Source organism: Mobula hypostoma, chromosome 10 (assembly GCF_963921235.1).
Source record: "Mobula hypostoma chromosome 10, sMobHyp1.1, whole genome shotgun sequence".
Lineage (NCBI taxonomy): Eukaryota > Metazoa > Chordata > Chondrichthyes > Myliobatiformes > Myliobatidae > Mobula > Mobula hypostoma.
In genome coordinates this window covers 26,639,762-26,661,485 of record NC_086106.1, presented here as the reverse complement: position 1 = coordinate 26,661,485, position 21,724 = coordinate 26,639,762, and the positions used below count along the sequence as shown (strand labels likewise).

The 21,724-nt window shown below is 49.6% G+C and overlaps 1 protein-coding gene across 1 annotated transcript in view; it reads right to left on the bottom strand.

Annotated features, from left to right (window-relative positions):
- Nucleotides 1-12,366: 12,366 nt before the first annotated feature.
- Nucleotides 12,367-21,724, bottom strand: part of mettl17 (methyltransferase like 17) — a 39,540-nt gene continuing 30,182 nt past the window's right edge. The window contains exons 8-13 of the mRNA XM_063060177.1: nucleotides 19,217-19,324; nucleotides 18,978-19,046; nucleotides 18,731-18,766; nucleotides 18,188-18,280; nucleotides 16,399-16,583; nucleotides 12,367-15,759 (exon numbers count right to left, since the gene is read on the bottom strand). Coding sequence (XP_062916247.1) covers nucleotides 15,639-15,759; nucleotides 16,399-16,583; nucleotides 18,188-18,280; nucleotides 18,731-18,766; nucleotides 18,978-19,046; nucleotides 19,217-19,324 — 612 coding nt within the window. The 3' untranslated portion in view covers nucleotides 12,367-15,638. The remainder of the gene's footprint in view (nucleotides 15,760-16,398; nucleotides 16,584-18,187; nucleotides 18,281-18,730; nucleotides 18,767-18,977; nucleotides 19,047-19,216; nucleotides 19,325-21,724) is intronic.

Genomic DNA, 21,724 nt, shown 5'->3' with positions numbered 1-21,724 from the left:
GATGAGGTCAATATACACTACATCTACGGCTCAACCTTCATCAATGTGTTTAGGCACATCCTCAAAAAATTCAATCCGGCTCGTAAGGCACGACCTGCCCTTAACAAGGCCATGCTGACTATACTATATACTATATACTACACTATACTATACTATACTAATACTATTACGCCTCTCGAAATGTCATAAATCCTGTCTCTCAGGATCTTCTTCATCAACTTAACAATCACTGAAGTAAGACTCACTGGTCTATAATTTCCTGGGCTATCTCTACTCCTTTTCTTGAATAAGGGAACAACATCTACAACCCCCCAATCCTCCCGAACCTCTTCCGCCCTTATTGATGACACAACGATCATCGCCAGAAGCTCAGCAGTCTCCTCCCTCGCTTCCCACAGTAGCCTGGGGTACATTTCTCATTAGTTCTTGAATGAAAAGTCTCATCCTGAGAGCAAATGCGGCGGCGACAGCGTAACTGATAGAAGGGGATGGCATTTTTTCGATTTTAGTCCAGGTAGCTGTGAGACTCAGTGTTCTTTTTTAAGATATACCGGTGGATAGACAGTTTCCAGAGCTGGAAGCAGAAATATCGAAAATGGTGAGAGAGGTGTCGGAAATAAACCAAGTTAATTTTGGGAGCACGGTGGAAAGTGGAGGCGAAGTTGATGAAGTCGACGAACTCAGCAGGTGTGCAGGAAGCAGCACCAATATAGCGTAAGAAGAGTTGGAGAACGGTACCCTGAAGGCTTGGAACATGGACTGCTCGACTGATGAGGCTGGCATAGCTGGGACCCTTATGAGTACATCTTTGATTTAAGAAAGTAGGAGGAACCGAAGGAGAAGGTGTTGAAATTGAGGACCAGTTCTGCCAGACGGAGGTGAGTGGTAGTGAAAGGAAACTGCTTGAGTTTGTTGTCGAAAAAGAAGCGGAGATCCATAAGCCATCCTGGTGGGCGATGGAGGTTTATAGGGACTGGAGATCCATAGTGAAAATTAAACGATCTGGGCCTCGGAACTTGAGTCATTGTAAAGAACAAGTACGAAGGGACCGAACCGGGGAGAGGGGTGTGGAATAAAACAGAGTTGAAGTATGCAGAAATAAGTTCAGTGAGGGAGAACAAGCAGAAACAATGGGTTCATCTGGACGGGCAAGTTTATGGATCTTGGGTAGAAGGTAGAACGGGAAGCTCAGTGTACGGGATCTAGGCAGAAAGCTGAAAAGCAGGATCTCCAGGGTAGTAATCTCTGGACTACTGCCTGTGCCACGCTCTTGTCAGGTTAAGAAAAGGAAGATTTAGCAGACGAATGGATGTTTGAGGTGGAAGGCGAGGGTGGGGAGACATCAGATATATGGATCTTTGGGATCTCTTCCGGGGAAAGTACGATCTATACAGGGATTTGACAGGGATTTGACTAACTTGACAGGGTGATTGGACCGGGGAAAAACGTATATATAAGATATATAAGGAGTAAGGAAGATGCAAGTGTAGATATCGGACCGCTGTAAAATGATGCAGTGGTATAGTACTGTGGAACAAGGAAATGGCGGACGAAGTGGATAAATGTTTTGCATCACTCTGAATTCTGCAAAAAACTAGCAGTATTTTGGATGTTCGATGGTGTTGGGGGCAGAAGGTGGTGCAATTGCTATTACTAGTGAGAAGGTGCTTGCGTAGCTGAAAGGTCTGACGGTAGATATGTAACCTTGACCAGATAGATCACACCCTAGGGTTCTGTAAGAAGTGGCTGAAGATGTTGTTGAGGCATTAATAATGATCTTTCTAGAATCACTGGATCTGGGATAGTTCGGGAGGAATGAAAAATTGCAAATGTCACTCCACTCTTTAAGAAAGGGGGAGGCAGAAGAAAGGAGATTAAAAGGTAATTAGTCTGATTTCTGTGGTTGGTAATATATTGGAGACGAATGTTAAGGATGAGATTTTTGCGTGGTTGGAAACATATGATAAAAATAGGTCAAAGTCAGAATGGTTTCCTTAAGGGAAAATGTTGCCTGAAATGTCCGTTGTAAATATTTGAGGAAATAACAAGCAGAATATACAAAGCATAATCGATAGATTTTGTGCAGTTGGTTTTTCAGAAGGCCTTTACCACATATGAGGATACTTAGCAAGGAAGATAACAGCCCATTGTATCACAGGAATAATATTAGTATGGATAGAGCATTGGTTGTTCAGCAGGAAACACAGTGGGAATAAACGGAGCTTTTTCTGGTTGGCTGAAGGTGACTACTGGTGTTCAGCAGAGGTCGGTGTTGTGACCAATTATATTAATGTGTCACAATGGGGTGCCGGAAACGGACCAAAATGCAAGAGACAGACAGTGAAGTACAAGGAACAGGACTTGACTAGAGTAAGGACGTGACAGGATTCAGGCAAGGAGCAGGGACAAGAGTGCAGACTTGGGCGAGGGAAAGCGGGACCAGGGCTATGAACCATGGACTAGGGGAGAAGGCTTGGACTCCGAGCCCGAGTCTGAACAAGGACCTAGAATCTGTGTCTTGCCTCGGGATCGGACCCCAGAACCAGGCAAGGACATGACTTGGCTGCCGGCTGGAATCTTGGGACCTGAGCTTGGCTGCCGGCTGGGTCTTGGGTCTTGAGCTTGGCTGCCGGCTGGGGTCTTGGGTCTTGAGCTTGGCTGCCGGCTGGGGTCTTGGGTCTTGAGCTTGGCTGCCGGCTGGGGTCTTGGGTCTTGAGCTTGGCTGCCGGCTGGGGTCTTGGATCTTGAGCTTGGCTGCCGGCTGGGGTCTTGAGGCTTGGCTTGAGGCCGGGGTCTTGGGTCTTGAGGCTTGGCTTGAGGATGGGGTATTGGGACTTGAGGCTTGGCTTGAGGCTGGGGTATTGGGACTTGAGGCTTGGCTTGAGGCTGGAATCTTGGGACTTGAGGCTGCGGGACCCTCGAGGCTAGGGTTCTTGGACCTTGGCTGCGGGATCGTCGAGGCTAGAGTTCTTGGAGCTTGGCAGCGGGATAGTCGAGGCTTGGGTTCTTGGAGCTTGGCTGCGGGATCCTCGAGGCTTGGGTTCTTGGAGCTTGGCTGCGGGATCCTCGAGGCTTGGGTTCTTGGAGCTTGGCTGCGAGATCCTCGAGGCTTGGGTTCTTGGAGCTTGGCTGCGGGATCCTCGAGGCTTGGGTTCTTGGAGCTTGGCTGCGGGATCCTCGAGGCTTGGGTTCTTGGAGCTTGGCTGCGGGATCCTCGAGGCTTGGGGTCTTCGTCCTGAAATGCCGAGACTGATAACTCGGAGACTGGAGCTGGGAACTGAACATCAACATAGAGCCGGGACTTTGACAAGCCAGGAATCATCTTTAACACAACACAAACCTGAGACAGGACAGAACATAGATAGTGAGCTGGGACTTCTCCTACAATAAGCCGGGACTCAACTTCATCTCCACACCAAGGTAGACAGGTCTCTCCGTCAGGTAACGGCAGAACGTCCAGACTTACCCAACAAAGACAAGGACAAGACAAGACAGGTCCCCCCGTAGGGCAACGGCAAAACGGCCTGGCTTACCCCACGGAGGGGAGGACAAGACAAGATAGATCCCCCTGCAGGGTAACTGCAAACGGCCTGGCTTACCCCACAGAGGTAAGGACAAGAAAAGACAAACACCAAAGAACGGCAGACACTTCTATCTCTGCTCCGGGGAAGCTCCGAGTCTCAGTTCGGCCAGCAACCTCAACTGGCTACGGAAACAGCCAGATCCCTACCAAGCTTAGAGTGGCTGGCAGCCAGTCAGCTGGCCCGGGAAACAGCCGAATCCCTAGCGCAAAGACCACTCCAACGAGCGGCAACGAGGCTCCATGAAGCAGTGGTCCTCCAACTAGGCCTAGGGATCACAAATGGTTTCACTAGCCTTCCATCAGCAGGTTGCTCCAACGGGGACTGACGAGACAAACCAGCAGCCCACACTCAATCCCAAGGCTACTTGTATTGCAAGCACAAAGATGGGAATCAGGTGCCTATGATTGGCTCAAACAAGGGACAGCTGGAAGACCCAGAGTCCTGAGTCGACGGACCGGACTGTGAACCGGAATTCGTACTTCACGGACCGGACCATGACATAATGTCACATATCAAAGTTCCTGGTGAAAGCAGCAGGCCAGGCAGCACCTCTAGGAAGAGTTATAGTCGACTCTTCCTTCAGTTAATCATGACGAAGGGTCTCGGCCTGAAACGTCGACTGTACCTCTTCCTAGAGATGCTGCCTGGCCTGTTGCGTTCACCAGAAACTTTGATGTGTGTTGCTTGAATTTCCAACATCTGCAGAATTCCTGTAGTTTCCATGACATAATGCGTATGCCAATGATATAGATGGCGGAATTGATGGTTTTGCGGCCACGTTTCCGGACATTACAAGGATAGGTGGAGGGGCAAGTAGTGTTGAGGAAGCAGGTAGTCTGCAAAAGGATGCGGACAGGCTGGAGAATGTACAAAGAAGTGGCAGGTGGAGTACCGTGTCAGGAAGTGTATGCCTATGAACTTTGGTAAAGGGATAAAAAGCATCGATTATTTTATAAAGGGGAAGAAATTTCAAACTTTCAGCGGTGCAGAGAGACTTGGGGCTCCTCGTGCAGGACTCACTAAAGTTAAATTGCAGGTTGAGTCGGTGGTGAGGAAAGCAAATGAAATGTTAGCAGTTGTTTCGAGAGAGAGCGAGAATAGAAATACAAAGGAGGTAATGCTGAGGCATTCGAAGCCACTCGCATGGCCTCATTTGGAGTATTATCAGCAGTTCTGCCCCCTTATCCAAGAAATTATGTGCTGATGTTGGAGGGGATTCAAAGGAGGTTCACAAAAATTATTCCGGGAATGAAAGATTAATCATATGAGGGGCCTTTGTTGCCCGGGCCTGTACTCACTGGAATTTAGCAGAATGAGGGGTGGGCGGGGGGTCTCATAGAAACCCATCGAATTGTGAAAGACCAAGCTAGAGAGGATATGGAGAGGATGCTTCCTATAGTGGGGGAGTCTGGGATCAGAACTGGGGGACGTTATCTACTACGGACATGAGGATTTTCTTCACCCAGAGGGTGGTAAATCTGTAGAATTCATTGGCGGCTATGGATGTCAGGTGTACTCGTCCAGTAGATAGCGACTTAAAGTTCTGTCTGTCTGTATCTTGTTTTGCGGCGGTTGGCATCCAGCTTAATGGTGCATTACCACCACCCTCTGCTCCAGAATGTGCACTAGACACGCATTCTAAATCCCTTCACCCAATCGCACGCACACACACACACACACGCACACACACACGCACACAGACACACACACACATATATACCGACCCACACTTTACCCTCCCATCTTTGACCATCCTAGTATCCTATTCCTGTTTATTCATCATATTCTATAAAAAAAAACCCCGTACCCCTTCAATACGCTGAAAAAATACCCGGACTTGTGCTCTCTCACCCATGCCCAGCAAAAACCTGTGGTGTCTAGCTTCAGAATCTCTTAAACTAGGAAATGCGACTTAAAGTTGTTTTGTTTCATCTCTGCCCAAACAGTTAGGAGCTGTCATACGTGGATTTAGAAGGCAGCGAATGGATGTCTGTAAATCCCGATTCACATCCTCGGTCTGGCCATTAGATGGGGGGTGAAAATCAGATGAGAGGCCGGCTGTAGATCACGCAAGGTAACAGAAGGGCTTCCAAGAACTTCGATTAGACGCTATGTTGTGAGGGAACCCGTGCAGACTGAACACATGATGAAGCATGACGGCTGCAGTCTCTCGAGGTTAGGAAGAGCAATGAAGTGGGCAGTCCTGAAGAATTAGACCAGGACCAGCATGCTGATAGTGTTTCCCTCAAAGGAGGGCTGGCCAGTGATGATATCCAACGAAAGGTGAAACCGTAGGCGGCGAGGCACAAGCGGTGGACTTGACACATTCGTTTGTCGCTGCCATAATATCTTGTCTGGGCACAAAAGGGAAGAGAGAAACGAAGTCCTGGATGCTCTGGGACATTCTGGCTGGCCACCAGACTCGTCCCTTGATAAATTCCAGGGTGCATTGAATTCCAGAATGGCCAATCAGACGGGTGGAATTACCCCATTTCAACACTCCTGGGCGCACCGGAGCAAGGACGATCAGCCAATTGGGAGGTCCCCTCACCTGGGCCTGGATTCGACTGTTGGGCAGCCCTCACTTCCGACTGTCTGTCTCAAATTACTGGAGCAGCAATGCGCAAAACGTTGCTTTGACGTTGTTCTCAGGTACGTCAAACTGCCGGGAGAAAGGATCAGCCTTGGAATTATAGGTAAAGTTAAATAGCATGAAGACAGCCAAACAGGCTCGACAGAAGTTTCGTCTCTTAGCGACCAGCATGTAGGTGCCGTTGGTGTGATCTGCTCCATACCACCAACGTGTTGTCATGCTTGCAGGGACTTCTTGATAGGCAGGTTTCTCGGCTCCTAACATCGCAATTACTCTCGGCAGGAGTCAAGCCGCAAGGGTGCAGCAGGTTATCCGCAGAACAACACTGGGAGTGGACAGCTCCAAAGCCGAAATCTGATGCATCCATTTCGATAATGGAAGGACACGATGGGTCGAGGTGTTGTAGCACCAGGGCAGTGGTGAAGTATTGTTTTAGGTATACGAATGATTGGTCTGCTTTGCTGGTCCAATGGAACCTTGCAGAGATCACCTTGGTGAGTGTATTTATGGGAGCCGTGATTGAACTGAAGTATGTGATGAAGCAGTGATAAAAGTTCGCAAACTCTACGAAGCGAGGCACCTGTTTCACTGTAGGTAGATTGGGCCGCGCTATGACCACCTGAAATTTAACTACATCAATTTCAACACTGGAAATGTTGTATGTAGACCAAGAATGACAGCTGTTGTTTTTGAAACTCACACTTCTCAGGATTGCCGTAAATTATATTCTCGACGAGCCGTGTGATCACCCGCTTGACATATTTAATGTGACCGTAGCAAGGGAAGGAATAGATCAGAATGTCGTCAAATTAATTCCACATGTTCCTGAGCATATCATTGACCAATTCCTGAGAAACAGTTCCTATTTGGATGGCCAGACCAAATGGCCAGTGGAAGTGATGAAGACTCACACCCACTAGTCCCCTCTCTCATACGATCCAGGTTATAAGCATCCTACAGATCTATCTTGGAGAATACGGTTGCTCCTTGAATATGTTTAAACGCACAGGCAACGAGGGGAAGAGGGTAGCAGCTCTTCACCGGGATGTTCTTGAAAGACCAATAATCAATGCAGGAACGGAGCTTGCAACATTCCGGTTCAAAAAAAAAAGAAACCCGCTCCTGCTGGCGAGGTTGATGGATGATAAATCTAAAGGCCAGTGCATCCATCATGTGTTCTTCCATAGCCAGTGGACAAGATAGGGAAAAGAGCCAGCGCCCGGGTAAGGAATAGTACTGGGTAAGAAGTTAATGGCACAGTCGTATGGCCGGTGTGGAGACAGGAAGGTGGCCGTCTTCTCAGTGAAGACCTCAAGAAGGTCAGGCTGTTTAGCCGGAACACCAGATATATCCGACATCGCAGTTGAAACAGGTAAGGATACGCTCACACGGGCCTGGTCTGGACCCGGACAGGTAGACAGACACGAGAAAATCTGCAGATGCCGGAAATCCAAAATACTGGAGGAACTCTGCAGGCCAGGCAGCATCTATGGAAAAGAGTAAACAGACGATGTTTTGGGCCGAGGTAGACAGACATGCCGGTCCCCGCTTTAGGGATCAATCCATGCGCAGGCTGTGCTGAAATAATCATGGAGGGACAAGCAGCGGCGGAATTCAAGCGCATCAATAAGGTAGAAGGAGAGGTGTTCCCTCGGGCTGCCTTCAAGCACGCTGAGGCGATTCTCTGAAAAGATGCTTGCAAAAGACCCGTAAGAAGTCACCTTCCTGCTGACAGCTTTCCTTATTTACAAGGTGCTTTGGACATTATGCTCGGACGGGTAGGGAAAGGGACAGAAATGGAGGTGAAACAGAGTGGCGAAGATGCAGAAAATCAAGAAGAGGGGTTGGGCCTCCTCTCGCAGCTCCCATTTCGTCTCCCGCTCCTCCATCCCTCTCTCTCTCTGTCTTTCCCCCACTCCAAACCCCTCCATGCCTCTCTCTCTCTTAGAGATCCTGGTGATCCATTGACCTGTGGGTCATCCTGCCTGGGTTGAAATCGGAGATCGGGGTGGCGGGTGGTGAGGTAACTCTCTCCCCGGTCCCGAGACAGATGCTTTAACCCCAATGAAGGCTGGTGGAAGGATAGGGCTCGGGAACCAAGTCCGCTGTCCTCCGTTGGAGGCGGTTGGGTGGAGAGAGGGGAACAGTTCTCCCACTGCGGTGGGAAGGCTGACGCAGAGACCAGACGTGGTCAGAGTCCCTGAAAACCACAAATCAGCACATGAGGGCTCCTGTTGCCTCCCGCGGTTTAAGCAGGTACCGATTAGTTGGTCAATTCCTCACTGTAAATTATCCTGTAATTAGACTCGGATTAAATAGGTGATTTGCTGGGCGGTTTGGCTCGTTGTGCGGGAAGGGCCTGTTCCCCGCTCTATCTCTAAATAAAATAAAAAGTAAAAAAAAAACAAAATAAACCGGGTGATGAACGAAGTAGCTGATGGCGAGAAGGACATTATAAACCAGGGGTTCCCAGCCTGGCGCTCACCGACCCTTCGATTAATGGTAGAGGTCTATGGCATAAAAACAAAGGTTGGGAGGCTCTGTTTTAAAACCTCTGCCTCTCTCTATCTTCCAGAGAATTATCAATGTGTGGGTGGGAGCTGGAGCCTTCATCCTGGCTATGTGACTTCACTCATCCCTTCCCCACTCGCCCATTACTGGCCTCTCTTTCTTTTCTGTCTCCTTTCTCCACTCCTCTCGCACTGCAGTCATCCCACCCTCTCCCTTTACCCCTCTCTTCCCTTCACTCCCCTCATCAACCTTCTCTCATCGCACTCTTTCCTCCCCTTCTCTCCTCCCACATCTCTACACGCCCCATAAACACTTGTTCCTTCGCTCTACACCCACCTTTATACCCACCCCTCCCCTTCCTCCCCATTTCTCCTCTCTACCCCAACTCTCCCCCTCCCCTCCCTTTCTCCCCATTCTCCTTCTCACGCATCTCTCCAGCCACCCCCATGTCATCCCACACTTTCTTGCCCCATCTCCCCCTCTACAGCACAATTCACTTTATTCCGCCCCCTCTCCCTCAATCTCGCTCTCCCCTTCTCTACCTCTACCTTTCTCTCACCATCTATCTTCCTTCTTTCTTCCTCTTTCCTCACCCACACTCTTCCCGTTCTCTTCTCCCCTTCTTTCTCTCACCACTCTCTTCTCCATCTCACTTCCGCACATTCTTCCGACCTCTCATTGACCCATCTCCTCTCCATCTCTTCACTCCCTCTTTCCCCATTTCCCACTCTCTGCCTGCTCTTCGCCCTCGTCACCCTCTCTTTATCATCTCTTCCCTCTTATCTTCGCTTCTCTCTTCCTCACCCAATCCCTTGCGTTCCTCTTTACTCCCCCTCTTCCTCCTCACTTCCCTGTCTCTTCCCCCATCTCGTTCCGCCAACACACACACACATTCAGTTCTCGGTGAGCGACATCAAGGGCTGGACATAGATCATGTCGCTCAGGAAGCTGGTCAGACCCGAGTTCTACAAATAACCATAGGACAAGCAACCCCAATTATATCCAGGTGTGTAATCCACTCCCGGGGATTTGCTATTTTATATATAAACCCCCTCCTGAATCCCTCGTTTAGATTCTAGTCTGCAACCTGCGGATCAGATACTCCATATACATTCAGTGCCGACTTTGTTAGGTACATCTGTACACCTGTTTGTTGATACGGATATTTAATCAACCAGTCGTGGCCAGCAACAACGCATAAAAATAATGCAGACATAGCCAAGAGGTTCAGTTGTTGTTCAAACTAAACGGCATAATGAAGAAGAAATATAATCTTGGTATCCAGTACATCTTCAAGGTGACTCAGAAAGGCGGCGTCCATTATTAAAGACCCCATCACCTCCATTACAAAAGACTTCTGATCAAGATGGCCCCTACACACAATGCTCCTTCGGTCGATGTCTCTGGCTATATCATGAAACTATTTATGAATGTTACGTCTGTTTTTTTTTCGTCTTGACTGTGATGCTGTAACTTCGAGCCTTTGCTTTGCAGTTTGGAGATCGCTCGGGTTGTTCCGCACTGTGCAGCTGCCGAGATGTTTCTGGGAGGCAGACACAGCGTGCGCGAACCTCATGGCAAAATGATTGGAGGACCGGGCGCTAGGCGATGAGAAGGGGTGCCTCTGCTCTGTCCCACAGTTGTCCCCAAACTCTTCCCCCGCCCCGCACGCCCTCTCTCCACCATTGAAGTAGTGTCACCACGATCGAAGCTCATCTGTGCATCTGCCTTCACCCCTCCCCATCCAACCACGTACACGCTCCTGCTCCTCGCCAACACACTGTGGCGGTGAAAAGGGTCATTCAAACGTTTGGGTGGAGCACAAGGTGTAGAGAAAGAGGGAGACAGGGAGGACTGGGGGTGCTGAATGGCGCAGGTGAGTGCTGGTGCCTCAGAAGGAAGGTTGCAGAAGGCCTGCATCCCCATCCTGACCGGATTTTGCTGTGGGATTTCAGCGGCTGTGGTGTTTCCAGAACACGGGCACCCCCACCCTCATTTCTCCTCCCCCCACAACCGCACCCCTGCCACTGTCATTCGCTGTCATCTGCCTACACCACCTTCAGACAGCTCAGATGTGGCACAGCTTCACTTACTTATACACACACACACACGGGACACATTCATGCTCATACACACACACTCGCACGTTTACTCAGTGACACAGCACTGACAGAGAATTAAACCATAGACACACACACACACACACACACACACACACACACACACACACACACACACACACTCACAAGGACATGCACTCGGATATACACACATGCATTCATCCATTTTCTCCAATCCCACTTTAATTGACTTCTCAGGAACCATTCAACCCCTTTTACCCCTGGAGTGTTCTGAGGGCTCCCTTCCCGTGCCTACACAGACCATGCCCCACCTACACAACTGTTCCTTAACCTCTACTTTACCCTCCTTTGCTTCCCACTACTTTATAACATCACCCATATGAGCAGCATTTGCCGTTCTCAAAGTCTGCTGGGAATACGCAGCAGGCCTTAGGGATTCACTTTTCCTGGCCCCTACCTAACCCCTCCAAGCCACTCATGTCTATAGGATCCCTAGCCCCGCAGCACACACACCAACCCTCAAGTCGGTACATAAGCCAGGTTGTAGAATGGACAAGTCGGCCTCTCCCCGAACCATTTACACATCAGCTTGTGATGGAGCGGAAAGATCCCGTAGGCTCCAGCCCGCTGCATCCTCTCTGGTCAGACTGTGCCAGGCTGAGCTGGAGGCCACAGCTCCAGTTGCCTGACAGAGGAATGGCCAACTAGTATTCGAAGACCATTCCCACATCCACCCCATCTCTTCCTTTGATGAAAACGAGCACAACACTGCAAGAAACGGGACAGCTGGCTGTCACCTTCCTCAACCCACGAGATGCGGTGGCATTGGGTAGTAGTAAAACGTGCGCCCCCAACTGAAAGGCAACGCCCTTCTACAATGCAACGGCCTCCCACGTTTCATCAGCACGAAGACATCCGTGCGTTAATAATATAGCAATGTTGTAGAGCACTGGGGCAGCCATATCACACACCCCCATCAACTAGCCACATTGCCGTGTTGATGAATTGGCAGCTTCATAGGGCATGGACAATATCACTGCCTGCATTCCCCTTTGAGACACACACCCTGCTCTCCCTAATTGGCCGCATTGTTGTGCTTTGACATATTGGGCACTGGGGCAGAATATTCGTCCGTGCCCACATCAGAGTAGCTGGTGAGGTCGCTATCACATTGACTGCCCATGACACTCGAGTTGGCATGTCACTGTGCTTTGACAAAATGCTAACATTGTTGGGCGCTGTGAATGAAACATCTGTCCCCACTCTTAACTGAAATGTCCACATGTCCATTGGATTGGTCATGTCATCGTGTATCGACAGCGAATGCTGATATCCCATCAAAATTGTGCCATCCGTGAATGCTGATCAAAATGGTGATGCCGCTGGGAGCTAGCAAAGTGGACATGTTACTATGCCATGAGGAATTGGCAATGTCAATGCACAGTGACAAAATGTACGCCCACAGTGTTCCTAACCCTTCAAATTGACTGGCCAGACCACCCACCCCCAATTTGACCATATGATTGTACGATGACATATTGGCAACGTATTAGGCATTGACAAAATGGCTACCTGCATTCCCATCAAAATGGCCACCTATGCCTTCATCAAAGTGTCCCATCACCGCATCATCAGATTGGCTGTCTTTCACCATCATTGAGGCTGCAAGTGCCCTTACTAAAATAGCCACCTATGCCTTCATCAAAACAGCCCCACCCTTCGCTGACACTGAATTATTAAAGACTCCTACCAAGCCATTCGCTCGAGACCCAGATTCCTGGGCTGGAGAAGGAGAGAGGGAGGGAGGGGCCAAGGTGGGGTGGCTGCAGAGGGTGGATGGAGCGATTGGAGAGGGGACTCATGAAAAAGGAGCGATTGGGGAATTGAGAACACAGCACGGGCGCCTGGAGCACAAATGAGATAACCCTTACACTTACCTGGAGAAGGAAACCAACCACCCCACCACTCTCCCAACACAGGAAAATAAACCAGTTAATGTGTTAATCCGTTCACATTCTGTACCCTGACCCCTACAGAGAAAATCAGATTCGATGACAGACATCTGCCAGTGGCTCAGTGGAGAGCCTAGCCTCTTCCCCAGACTAATTTCCCATCTCATCCCATCCTCTGGCCCCTCCGAATAGCCTCACAGGCCTTCAGCAGGAGATTTCCGTGGTCTGGAAGGGGCTGGAGGGAAGTTAACTCTACCCACATTGCTACCCTATGACAGTATGAGAGCAGCTGCAGGACTGGTCCAAGGGCGCCAGAAGTTATGCGGGAGCGAGGGAAGTGTGTCGTCTCTACCTTGGGCACCGTGCAATGGAGGAGAGGGAGAAATGAGGGAAGGGCAGGAGGTCGGGGGCAGAAGGGAGTGAGAGGTGGTTGTGAGAGTGAGGAGGAGAAAAGGGGTAGGTTAATGGAGGGGAAATGGAAATAGAAGCAGTGCAAACGAGATAGGGAAGGGTAGAGGAAGAGATTGGGAAAGCAAAGACGTAGGGGTGAGGAAGGAGGAGAGGAAAGGGAGGGGAGGGGAACAGGAAGGGTGAGAGGGGAAAGCACAGGGGAGAGGGAAGTGTGCGGGAGAGGACAAGCAGGGCATGTGAGAGTGAGACGAACAGGAGTGAGTGAGAGATAGATCATCACCCTGGAGGTCCTTCCAATAACTTAGTATCCAACTCCTGGAACTCACGATACAGAACCTCATCTCTCTTCCTACCCATGTTATTGTACTTATATGAACCAGGGCACCTGACTGTTAACCTTCTCAGTTAAGAATTCTGAGGACTCGATACAATATGTCCCAGACCCAGGCAGGTAATCATTCGGGATTCTCGTTCTCGTCCACTGAACCTCATTTCTATTCCCCTAAATAACGAATCCTTATCAACAAAGCTCACCTCTTCTCCCCATTCCTTTCTTATCCAGAAGTAGAGACTCTTCACCGTTGTGAGGTTCCTCTGCACTCTGCAATGTCATCTCACACACACACACATATCCAAAGTGCTACATCTATTGTTGAGGGGGTTAGCCACAGGGGTACTCTGCACCAGCAGTTTAACCCCTTTCACCCTCCTATCACCTAGTTGCGTGTCCCCTGCACTTTGGGTGTAGCTATCTGTCTGTAAGTCCTGCCTACCAGCCTCCACCCCCAGGCCTTCTGAATGATTCGGAGTTCATCCAGCTCCAGCTCCAACTACTCAACGCGGTCGGTTAGAAGTTGCAGCTGGATGTACTTCTTGCAGGTGAAGCCGACGGAGGCACGGGAGATCTCCCTGCCTTCTCATATCCTGCAACAGCAGCATTTAAGTATCCCTTCTGGCATCCCTACTGCTCTGATCATAAAGAAGGAAGCATAAATAAATTGAAAAAAAAAATCGACCTACAGTTTTTCACTGTGTGGAATAAATTCTTCCCCTCCCTGCGGTAGTTGGATGACCCTCTACATGATCTGTGTTTCTAGATCCTCCCAAAGGTGGAAACACCTTCCCCATTCCTACTCTTTCAATATGCCTGCCCTCCTCCCTATCCGCATTCCCAAGAATGAGACATGTCTCAGTCAGGTCCCTCTCCTTTTCCAAAATGGACAGAGTCGCAACCTGTTCAACCTCTCCTCGTGAGATAACCTACTCGCCCCAGGGAACGGTCAGGTAAACTTTCTCTGAACTGCTCCTGACATGTTAACACTACACCCCTCAATAAGCCAACTGCCATTGCCGCTGCCTTCTCGATGAGGTGTCTCATCACCCCGAGGCACAAGCTAACACCCCTCAAATACACATAGAACCACACAACAGGAACAGACCCCTCAGCCCCTTGATGTTGTGCCGAACTAGTGACGCCTAATTAAACCAATCGCTCCTGACCGCGTATGGCCAATATCCTTCCATGTTTACGAGTCTAGGCATTTCTTAAGCCATTAATTGTTCTATGTGTTCCACAGCTGCTTCGGATCAAAACGATCCGACCCCCAGATCGTGTGGAGAATTCTGCAGCTTCTTACTAGATAGTGAATATACTTGGTGAACCGCATTATGAAGCATCTCGACGCAAAGCGTAGACTGTTTATGCCCCTCCATAGTTGGTGCCTGATCTGCTGAGTTCCTGCAGCAGTTTGTGTGTGTGTGTTACTGGTGCCAAGACTGCACGGTGTGAGGGCCCTGGTGTAGAACACAGATCCTGGGGGGCACAGGAGCCAAGGCCCCTGGAAGAGGTGACAGAGGAAGTCTGTGGATGCCATGCTCACCTTTATTGCAAAGGAGTGCGGATGCTGTAAAGCTGTATGAGATATTGGTGAGACTGCACTGAGAGTACTGTGTGCAATGACCTGGGCCACATATTGATAAATAGAAATGGTGCAGATGGACACCTTAGTCGGTGATGGATGAGCAGGGCCGAAAGGTTTGTTTCCCTGCTGTATAACCCCATCTATAAACTCGATGGCAATATTGGGCTGTACTGTCATGCAACATCCCCTGTAGCTGCTCTGGTGCAATGCCAGGAATCATCTCCACTGGACGAGGTCATCAATTCCAGTTGTCTCTCTCCCAGGACTTCTTCCTCAACTTTGAGGAAGAAGATTCCAAACACTCACCAAGAATTCAATGTTAAATCACAGAAAGTCTTTTATCTAAACAAATAGTGTCTTCCAACCTGCCATGTAAACCAGGATCTGGGTCCCTGCACCCTCCGGGCTCCCAGAAGACGGCCACACGTACAGACTGGGACGTTCCCTTGTTGTGGAGGAGTTCCAGTTGGAGGGCCAGCACCCCCTCTCCCGTCAAGTCTCCGACAGGGCCGTATCCAACATGGCTTTGAGCCCCCACTCCATCGGCGGAAGGTGAAGTTCTGAAGGTGAGCAATGGCAGCGCCTCAGGGTTCTGTCCCGGAGACACCGCTAGCGACCTGGCTCCCATCTGCTGCGGTGACCTCACTGGAGGGCGTGGGCAGGCGATCTCCCCATGAGCAGTTGCGGGCCCATCGGTAGCGATCCCTGTAGAGAGAAGGGTCAGGATGGGAAGTCAGTCAGGATGGGAGAGATTCCTACCCCCCACCACACCTCAAATGCCTGGTCCCGAAACATCTGCCCTGAGTCCCGTTGACGGTTGGAGGTTAGTTCTAATTCAGGCCTGTGCGTGTGGTGTGAAGGTGCAGGGGATAGGGAATCCCTTGCCAGGGTGGGACTCTCTGTGAGAGGGAGAAGGAGAGGTGGAATGAGAGTGAAGCAGGGTGTGGGAGAGAAGCAGCAGGCAGTGTGGGAGAGAAGAGGGGTTGAGATTTCTAGAGCCTGCACACAGAAAGCTCCCATGAACCCATGTTTTTTTCTTGTGACGGGTGGAGTGTGGATGTGGTTGCTTGAATCTTTTCCCATGTTAGTGGTGTTTATCCATCTGGGCAGAGGCGTTGCAATGTCCTGGATTTAGTGTCATCGCACCGTCTTCACCTCTGACTCCTCCCCTATTTCCTCCATCCAACCTTCCCTCTTCCATTTCACACTCATTGACCTCCCTACCCATCTTCAATCCTTCTGCCACTTCCCACCTGTTTAATCCTCCCTCCCTCTCCTCCCCCTCCCTATTCCCCCCACATTCCCCTTCACCTTCCCGCTCACCACCCTCTTCCCCCCCATTACCTGCCGCTTTTGCGGGACGTGAGCACCAAGTGCTGCAGTGTTCCATCAGGACAGCAGAGGTGGGTGTGGACATGCCGCGGACGGCACAGGACGGGGCGGATTACCCGGGGCCAGTCTCCCCCCTCCATGCGTGCACCTCGTCTCAGCACCAGGTAAGAGAAGAGTTCCCGTTTCACACCAGGGTTCTGTGGGGCGGGGGCGGGGATGGTAGGAAGATGGGGAAGTGAGGGGGGTGAGAGAGGAAGGGAGAGTGAGAGTATGAGGGATCAGAGGGAGAGTGAGGAATGTGAGAGAGACAACGGTAAGGACACAGCTAAAGCAGAGTATTGAGATGTACAATGCTGCAGCTCATTCTCCACCCTGCCGGCATAACTAATTTGGTTGACATCGCCCGTCACAACCACGGACTTAGCTGCGCAGCAAATTTTGCAATTGTATCAGCTAATTATTACTTCATTATGGCAGTATCTCATTCCCTTCTCTTCGTTGTAGCACTTGTTGAGACCAGAGCAAAGCAGAACAACGTTAGGTTGCCTGCTTGCATTCGGCCTTGCCTGAGAAAGTGGAGTATCAAATCAACTGATGCTGAGGACAGGTGGCAGCCGTATTATATTTAGAGTATTTAGGTATTCTTTTCAACTGCAGCGTTGGCATCTAGTTTTCCGTTTGAAAGTTTCAGTTAACGGCCCTGTTTGGCCTAACTTTGAGTGTTTTCTTTTCCCTGAAAATCCTGTTCACATTAAAGTCTGAACTATCCACCCACTTCAGTGTCTCTCTCTCCCCCTCCCCCTAAACTTGTGACATATCCGAACGTACTGACAGGAAGCTGACAAGCGCTACAATGAAAAGGAGGGAGTTAAATACTGCCATAATGAAATAAGAATTAGCTGACACTTGCATATTCACAAGCACGACAGCCAAGTCCATGGTTGTGACAGCCCCAGCCCACAAGCAGTAAAGGTTTGTGGGGGGAGAAGCAGAGTTCCAGTGTTTAAGAACAGCTTCCCTGCCTCAGGGGAAATTTACAGGGTTAGCTAGATTCTCCTGCGTGCACCAGGTGTGGACTCCCCTGAGGCCTGTCTAACTGAGGGAAAGCAGTTGTTGAATTCTGCAGCAAAAGCCTTTGGGCAGCTCATGAGGAAGGGAGATGGGCAGTCAGCATTTTGGATCAAGTCTGGCTGGCCCACTGTCCGCTCACTTCATCCCCCTACGCCACCCACTGGCGAGTGAGCTGCACTACAAGTCACACGGCAGCACAGTGTGGTGAGAAGTCTGTACTGCAGTGGGAACAGAGACACTGCTTGCTGGGAGATCCACACTCTGGAGAGAGTAACAGTGACACCAAATGCTAGGAGATCCACAAACTGTGGACATGCTCCGCCTGTGTCCAGTGATGGGAGGGCCATGTCATAAACTCAGCAACAGTGCCTAGTGGTGGGATGCCAATACCACAGGTGACATCCATTCTTGGTTTTCTAAAGGACCTTTTGATGTGTAAATATATACTGTATATTAGTTATACATTCCTAATTACACAAAGGCAGGTGTAGCTTTACAGTGCAGCAAGGACTGAGCTCATCCCTGTGCCCCTGCAAATCCACTCAGAATTTACACCTCACACAGATATTGAACTGGGATGCATGTGCACACACTCAAAGTACCAGATGTCAGGATTGAGTCCAGATTGCTGGGTCGGCAAGGCAGCGAAACGAACCCTGCAGAGCCAGGCAAACGGGTATTGCTGTGGCCCTTGGGCTTCTAGGTCCAGGTCCGAGTCGTGAGTACTCACCCAGGAGAATGGCAGTGGATGGTAAGCTTGACTGAAGTTACATGGCTGTGGGACACTGCCTGCCAGTTTGGGACATGCCAGGTCGTGGGAACACTGTGTGAGAGAGAAGAATGTGGGGAATAGGGTGGAGGGGAGAGAGAAGGTGCAAGGGATAGAGATGTAGAAGACCAAAGGGGTGGGGTCAAGGAGCGGTTGGAAGTGTGGAGAGCAGGTGGTGAAATGGGAAAGGGGAGGGGGTATGAGGTGAAGGAGGGAGGAGAGCAGGAGTGGGATGAGAGTGGAGGGGATGAGAGGGGTATGAACAAGGGGGTCAGTGAGGGTTGTGAGAGCAAAGGGGAAGGGAGGGGGGCAATGAGGGTGCACAGGAGTTGAGTGAGTGAAGAAGGTGGGAAGGTAGAATGAGAGTGGAGGGGGGTTAGAGAGTTACAGAGGCAGCAGGAGATACAAATTACAATCATTGATCCACCATACAAAAGAAATTTATTTTTACAAACAACAGTGATGAACGTCCGAGAATTGCACCAGATACCGATCCCTACTCACCGGGGCAAAGACATGACCGAAAGGCTCTCCATCTGCCTGTGGAAAGAGTATGAAAAGCGATGAATGCAGGAGTAGACAGATGTGATGCTTGTTGTTCGGGATGGTGGGGCGGGGGGGGGAGAGATCATGGGGATGGGAGGTAGGAACCATGCTAGGTTGAGGCAGATTAGGGACCTGACAGAGGAGAAGGGGTGAAACGTTAGATGGGACGTTACTGAGGGGAGGATCACGATCAGCTGAGACTCACCGTCAGGACGAGGTTGCGAGCCTCCATCAGAATCTGGTGGCCATCTCGGGTCCCGTTCTCGATCAGCACCTTGAGGGTGGGAGAGGAAGGGAGGGGTGGGAAAATAAGTTCAGAGATGATATCAAGGGCCCTAGAGACCCTCCCCCCTGCTGCCTTCACTAAAAAAACCCAACAACACCAAGTCCTGGTCCAGAGGCTCAGGCACCACCCACCCCAACCCACACGAGTTCTGGGCTCACCAGAAAGCCCTGCGTCTTCCTCCACAGGGTCTCGAGCACACGGCAGCGGTCCGCACAGGTAGGCAGCTCGGACAGGGAGTAGGCAGACACAACCAGATCAAACTTCACCTGGGAGAGAGTTGGCCGGGTGGGGATGGAAGAGGAGGTGGGGCAGGAGAGGGACAGAAAGAGAGTGGGAGGAATTTGGAAAGAGAGATAGAGGGTAGGGATTAAAAAGAGGTGGGCAGACAGTTGGGGAGGGGGTTGAGTTAGGGAGGTTGGGAAATGGAGAAGGACAGGAAGAGAAAATGTTAGCTCTCTATTCTCTGGGAGTACAACTGCTCGTGAACAGGCTCCACTACTGCCACCACACACCCCCCCCCCCGCCACCCAGACCATGCACAGCTCACGTGTGCCCTCATTACCCTGCCGACTCTACACCCCCACCACCCATTTGACCGACACAGTTTGGGTGTCTCACACTGTCGCCCCCTCCCAATGGCCTTGATAGCCACCCATGCTTGTCAGAACATTCCCAATGACCCAGACACCATCCAGAGCGAAGCCTTTTCTGATCCTAAACTGCAATCTTCCCTTCAACCTGCCCGGAGCTTCATATCCACAGTTACCATCCCAAACAAGAAAACTTCCCTCTCCCTGCATCTCTCCTTGGAGTTATAGAGTCATACAGTACAGAAATAGGTCCTTTGGCACATCAAGTCAGTGCCAAAACACTGAAGCTGCTTTCGCTCATTGTCCTGCACCAGGACAATAGCTCTTCATATGCCTACCATCCTTGTACCTATGTGTATACTTCTCTTAAAGTCAAGCTCACATCCACCACTTGTGCTGGCAGCTCATTCCACACTTTCACGACCCACTCAGAAAAGAAGTTTCCTCTCATGTTCACCATAAACTTTTCATTTTTCACCCTTAACCCATGACCTCTAGTTGTAGTCCCACCCAACCACAATGAAAAAAGCCTGCTTGCATTTACACTAACTATACCCTCAATTTTGTATACCTCTAACAAATTTCTCCTCAATCTTCAGCATTCCAAACAATAAAGTCCTCAACTATTCAATCTTACCTTTTAACTCAGGTCCTCCAGTCGCAACAACATCCTTGTAAATTTTTTCTGTACTCTTTCAATCTTATTTACATCTTTCCTGTACATAGGTGACCAAAATACTGCACTAGACCTCACTAATTTCTTACGCAAATTCAAAATGAAAATGCCTCTTCTGTATTCAGTACTTTGATTTATGAAGGCCGATGTACCAAAAGCTTTCTTTACCACCCTATCGACCTGTTACGCCACTTGCAATGAATTATGGACCTGTGTACCCAGATCCCCTCACTCCTCAGTGCCCTACGTTCACTGTGTAAGACCCAACATTGTTGGTCTCCCATCAGAGAAACAACCATCACCCACCACTCTCTGGCTTCTCCCACAAAGCCAATTTAGGACCTGATCTAGAACGCTGACCAACTGAACCTTCTTAACCAACCTCCCATGCGAGACCTTGGCAAATACCTTGCTAAAGTCCAAGAAGACAACATCCATTGCCTTGAATTCATCAGCTTTCCTGGCAACATCCTTTGAAAAAAAGTTTTGTTCAACACAATCTACCATGCAGGAAGCCATGCTGTCTATCCCTAATCAGTCCATGTTTATCCAAATACTCATTTATCCAGTCCTTTAGAATACCTTCCAGTAAATTTTCCAGTACTGATGTCAAGCTCGCCAGCCTATAGTTTCCTGGTGTATTTTTAGAGCCTTTCTTGAATAGCGGGTCAGCATAAGCTATCCTTCAAACTTTCTGTACCTCACCTGTCACTAAGGATGATTTAAATATCTCAGGTAGGACCCCTGCTATTTCCACACTTGCTACCCTTGTGGTCTGAAGGAACACCTTGTCGGACACATGGGATGTATCCACTCTAATATTCCTCAGGACTGCAAACACCTCCTCCTCTGTAATCATTGTAGGGTCCTTGATCAATGATGCTTTGTATCACTTCTGTAAAATCTCTGTCCATCTCCTGAGTAAATACAAATGCAAAAAGTCCATTTACGATTTCCCACATCTCTTTTGGCTCCACACATGGATTACCATTCTGATCTTTCAGAGGACCAATTTTCTCCTTTGAAATCTTTTTGCCCTTAACAGATCTGTAGAAGTGCTCGGGATTCTCCTTCACCTTGTCTGCGAGGGTTCTTTCCTGATTTCTTAAGTGTTCCCTTACATTTCTTATATTCCATAAGTACCTCCTTTCGTCCTACCTTGCTATATCTGCTATGCACCTCCTTTTTTTCAAAATTAGGGCCTCAATATCTCTTGAAGGCCAAGGTTCCTTCAAACTGTTATCTTTACCTTTTATTCTGACAGGCACATACAAGCGTTGTACTCTCAAAATTTCAATTTTGAAGACCACCCATTTAACAATTACACCTTTCCAAGGAAAGGGCCTGTCCCAATCCACACCCGCCAGATGCTTTCTGATACCTTCAAAATTAGCCTTTCT